This window comes from Triticum dicoccoides, chromosome 3A (assembly GCF_002162155.2).
Source record: "Triticum dicoccoides isolate Atlit2015 ecotype Zavitan chromosome 3A, WEW_v2.0, whole genome shotgun sequence".
Taxonomy (NCBI): Eukaryota; Viridiplantae; Streptophyta; class Magnoliopsida; order Poales; family Poaceae; genus Triticum; species Triticum dicoccoides.
Window position 1 is genome coordinate 27742357 of NC_041384.1, and position 4659 is coordinate 27747015.

Below are 4659 nucleotides of genomic sequence, written 5' to 3' on the forward strand. Positions count from 1 at the left end.
AGCGCCGGCCTCCACTCGCGCCACCGGAGAGGAATAAGATCCCCGGCAGATCGCATCGGCAGTACCGCCTACTCGAGTGCCTAGGAAAAGAGCGCGCCGGTGCTTCCGATCATGCCAGATTTCAGTCCACCAATGAACAAAGAAGGCAACTTGCAGGTTAAACTAAACCCAAACAGTTTGCTGGGGTTCTGCATACCAGGTATGCTAGTTTAGAACTTCAGTCTTCAGATTAGATGTATGTGTGGCTGGTGAAGCTCACTGGAAACGGAAGCTCTAACCCCGGCTGAATTGGTTGGTCAGTCACATCCACATATAACTATCCACATAACTAAGCCCAACAAACATGATCTAAAGAAAAACATCTCTTCTCCTTGGCTCAGCACCAGGAAAAGAATCCACTCCAACAACCATGTCAAAGCAAATCCATCGGCGAAAACCTACAGGCATGATAACACTACTACCTCCGTCTCAGTGAATAAGTCCATCGGCAAAGACCTAGAACTACGCGAATGACTTATTCACCTAGACGGAGGTAGTACCAGGCATGATAACACTACCGGATCCTACAATTATTTGCTAGTCATCCTGGCATATATAGAGCGCGCTAAAAGAAGAATATCTAGAATTGTCAAACTGTGACGCCACGCTTGTATGTCGATCCAAATGTAGTTGGATGCTTGAAGCAAAAGGAAACACGCACACGAGCACGGGACAAGGGTGTATTAAAAACCAGAAGAAAATGTATCGACATCAATATCAATAATGGTACAAAAATATGGGACAAAGGGTGTATGATGATATTTAACTCGGGATCAAGTTTCTACAAGGCAAGCTAAATAATAAACACATATCTGACATTTCAACCTCGGTACCATCCATGAGTTTTAAATATACAGAGGGGCTACACAAATGATGAGTTCTCGATTCGGAAGTTTTTACTGAGCTTTTTAGACAACTATATATTTATTCAAAAATTAAGACAAGCAATTGGAACTGTAATCCAACACTTCATTCACAGGCCTTCCTTCCACCCCCAGCTTGCTGCAACATCGGCAAATGGACTCTCCAGGACCAAATCAGAAACTCCCCCTCAGGCTCGGCAACACAGGGACGAACATAGTACCGGTTTGATCTTATTTTGGACCCCCACCCCTAATCACAAGTCCAGATGCATGCTTGATTTGATCCCGAATGCACAGCTGACCAATCACAATATCCAATGTTTGCCATCGACTTGCGCAACTTGTAATAACAATAATGATAAGTAACAGCAGGATTACCTCTAGGATACGCAGCATAACAGAATTCACCAATCCTTCGCTATGAACCACCACGGTTCTGATTCATGTCAGCCTGACCGCCGGCATCAGGTGCTCCCATGGGCTGCTGATACTGAGGTGGCAATGATGCTGGTGGTGCTCCTGCCTGGGAGTAGAAGACCTGTGCGCGGGGATCAGCAGCATACTCGGGGTACCCATAGTTTCCCGCCATGGTCGGCGGAGGCTGCGATGCAGGATGGTGGTGGGATTGCATTACATGGTGGTACCCCATTCCAGCATAATTAGGGGTCGTGTTAGGCCCTGGAGCAGCGGCAGCAGGTGCCGCGGTTCGGTACATGCCAGGTTGCTGCAATTCAGGCTTCATATATTGCTGAGGAATCGGCACGGTTGGCTTCGGTACGCTGTCAACAAGTGTCGGAGCAGCCATAGGGGCTACCGCACCAGCAGGAATGGTATACTGCTGAGGTGCATTTGGACGCTGCATAGGGATGTAATACATGCCAGTATTTGGGTCAAATGCAGGCGACTGCTGTTGCTGCGGCGCTTGCTGAGGGACAGTCTGTTGGTAATAAGATTGGATTGGAATGAATGTGCCCGTGGCTGGGTTGTGAATGAAATGCTGATTTCCAGCGGTGACATATTGCTGTGGAGCTGGCTGGTGTGCTTGCTGCGGCTGCGGAGGCTGCTGCTGTGCTTGCTGCTGTAATTGCGGCGGCAATTGCTGCTGTGGCTGCTGCTGTATTTGTTGTGGCAATTGCTGCTGAGCTTGCTGTTGTAACTGCTGCTGCTGCTGTAATTGCTGCTGCTGCTGTAATTGCTGCTGAGGTGGCTGCTGTAACTGCTGTTGTGGCTGCATCTGCGCATAGACATAACCAGGCGGTGGCTGTGCAGCGGCTGCCGATGCGGCAGCATCCGGAGCTGGCGCTGGAGCGCGATAGCTGGCGGCATCAGTTCCCACCGGCATGTCTCGCTTCATCTCATTCCGAGGCGACATATCATTGTAGAACATGGCCCTGAAACATTTCATCAAACATATGACAGGCATAAGTCCTCACGATCATCAAACAAGGCGAGCACTCCGTTAATGGAAAAGTAGGAATTGCTACTTTTCTAATGGCAATCATCAGTTTTTTCTACTTCTAATTTGCAAGATTAATAGTAACTAAGAACAAGGTGAAAATTGCGGCTACCTGTTGTTGGGGTCGGCGGTAGGTGGAACCTCCTGCTTTGGTGGCTGCTGCATCCGACCCCCGTGATCGGACCTGTCATCATCAGAGAAGGCCCTGCTGGGCGGCTCCGATGGCGAGATGCTGCTGGCCGCTTGCATCGCCATGGCGGGGATCGGCACCTGCGGCGGCGGTTGCATATATCCCATCACCGGTGGAGGCAGGCCCTGCTGCTCCGAGATCCCCATCTGGGCAAAGTGATCCTCTACAGAGACCGGCGGCGCCACAGGCTGCCGGTCCTCGGGCCGGACCCGAATCGGCGGCAGATTCGACAGGGACGGCGCCGAGGAGGTGGAGCCGAAGGAGGAGTTCTTGTCCAGCATCGGCGAGTCGGGCACGGACTGCACGTCGTGCTGGTGCCTCGCGGCGGCGGCCGCGGCGGCGAGCTTCTGCTGGTTGACCCGCTGGTCCTCGGCCGGGCCGGAGTTGGGCACCCCGCTGCGGGAGTGCTGCGAGGCGTTGTCGTCCTCGAGGCCGAGGAGGCAGTTGACGGAGGCGGAGTCGGTGGAGATCCCGCGCGGGATGCCGTCGAAGGAGCCGGAGATGGCGCTGTTGAGCGCGTCGACGAACCAGTTCTCGGACTTGGATGAGTCGTCGAGGAGGGAGCCGAGGGAGGAGGAGGACTCGGGCTTGGCGGGGAAGAGGAAGAGGCGGATCCGGGAGGTGCGGGAGGAGGCGCCGCCGGAGGAGGAGGTGGCGGCGACGCGGTCGTACTCGTCGACGAGGTTGTCGAGGTCCTCGTCGGTGGAGACGGAGATGAGCGAGTCGAGGTCCTCGTTGGGGAGCTGGTACTTGAGCGTGAAGGGCTGGCCGGCGAGGAGGGAGCGGGAGAGGCGGCCGTGGACGTCGGCGAGGGAGGCGTTGCGGTCGACGGCCACGATCCGGGTCTCCCCGCCGAGGTAGCAGAGGGACTTGTCCGTGGGCCGCGGCACGATGCGGCCCCCGAAGCTGCACATGAGGCGCAGCCGCCCGCCCCCGCCGCCCGCGGCCGCCGCGGCGGCCGAGGACGGGAAGGGCTCGTCCCACGAGTCCCCGCCGCGGCTGCGCGGGGACGAGTCGGTCGACTCCGGGTAGCCGGCGCCGGCGGCTGGCGGCGCCGAGTCCATGGGGACGGGGGGAGGGGATGGGACGGGGGATCGATGGATCGATCTCCCGGGGGAGGGGCCGAATTTCCGCGGGTTTTGGGTGGGGATTTTGATTGGATTTCGGGGGCTGGATTGGAAGGGGAATTTATCGGAGAGAGGGGAAAGATGGGGAGGGGGGAGTGGGCTCCGCCGCCGGGAAATATCGCTGGTTTTATGGGGAGTTGGCCGCTGCTGCCCTGTGATCTGTTCTGGTCTGGTCTGGTCTGGGTGTACACAGCTGCGGCGCACGGCGGCGGGCGCCTCCGCTCCCTCCTTCTACTGCTGTCACGCCACGCCACGCCACCTAGAAACAACAATGAATGGCTGGTATTGTACCCCAAATTAGTTGTCAACTTTTTTGGGATAAAAGTGGTTTTAGCCTGGATGATGACCTGGAAATCGTGCTTTCTTTATAAAGCGGACGGAAGCCTTTTTCGTGATGATGCCCTGGCGGTTGTTGGGCGATATTGTAACACTTAATTTTGAGTAATGCAGAAATAAAATCGCAAAAAGAAAAACGTTTACAAACGCTAAGAGGAGACGGGGCAACGAGGAAGAGGATATTTGAGTTTACAAACGCTAACATTTTGTGAAAACCTATGGAGACATCTTTTCATGCTTGTCCATAGGAGAAAATCGTTGGCACCACAAAGAAACCCTCGCGGCAATGTCGGATGATATCATGGGTATGACACATGTGAGAGTTCAGCACAACATCGTAAACATGCCTTCTAGGGATTCTAGATGACCGTTGTCATGCCCACCTGTCAAATACAAATTGGTATCCCGCTGGCACTGGGGTGGGGCGTGGGAGGGGGTACATTTGTACTTTCAGCTCATCCTAGGTGAATACAGCTGTGACACACGGCGGCGGGCGCCTCAGCTCCCTCATTCCACTTTTTTCTTTTCTTGTCACGCCATGCCACTGAAGGAAATATGCCCTAAAGGCAATAATAAAGTTATTATTTATTTCCTTGTATATCATGATAAATGTTTATTATTCATGCTAGAATTGTATTAACCGGAAAC

At 54.0% G+C, this 4659-nt stretch overlaps 1 protein-coding gene across 2 annotated transcripts; it reads right to left on the bottom strand.

The window, feature by feature from the left end:
• Nucleotides 1-732: 732 nt before the first annotated feature.
• LOC119266838 (RNA polymerase II degradation factor 1-like) lies at nt 733-3684 on the bottom strand. Of its 2 annotated transcripts, XM_037548117.1 has the most exons (3): nt 2471-3684; nt 1281-2293; nt 733-1199 (listed from the first exon to the last, which is right to left on the bottom strand). In XM_037548117.1, the coding sequence occupies exons 1-2, from the start codon at nt 3610-3612 to the stop codon at nt 1321-1323; spliced, it is 2115 nt and encodes a 704-aa protein (XP_037404014.1). In that variant the 5' UTR covers nt 3613-3684; the 3' UTR covers nt 733-1199; nt 1281-1320. The 2 variants fall into 2 exon arrangements, with proteins under 2 accessions (XP_037404014.1, XP_037404013.1); XM_037548116.1 differs by having other exon boundaries at nt 733-2293.
• Nucleotides 3685-4659: the final 975 nt, after the last annotated feature.

Excerpts from the sequence above, each read along its gene's own strand:
- LOC119266838 (XM_037548117.1), bottom strand. The coding sequence starts at position 3,612 with ATGGACTCGGCGCCGCCAGCCGCCGGCGCCGGCTACCCGGAGTCGACC. Across the intron at positions 2,294-2,470 it reads ACCGCCGACCCCAACAACAG|GGCCATGTTCTACAATGATA; the intron begins GTAGCCGCAATT and ends GAAATGTTTCAG.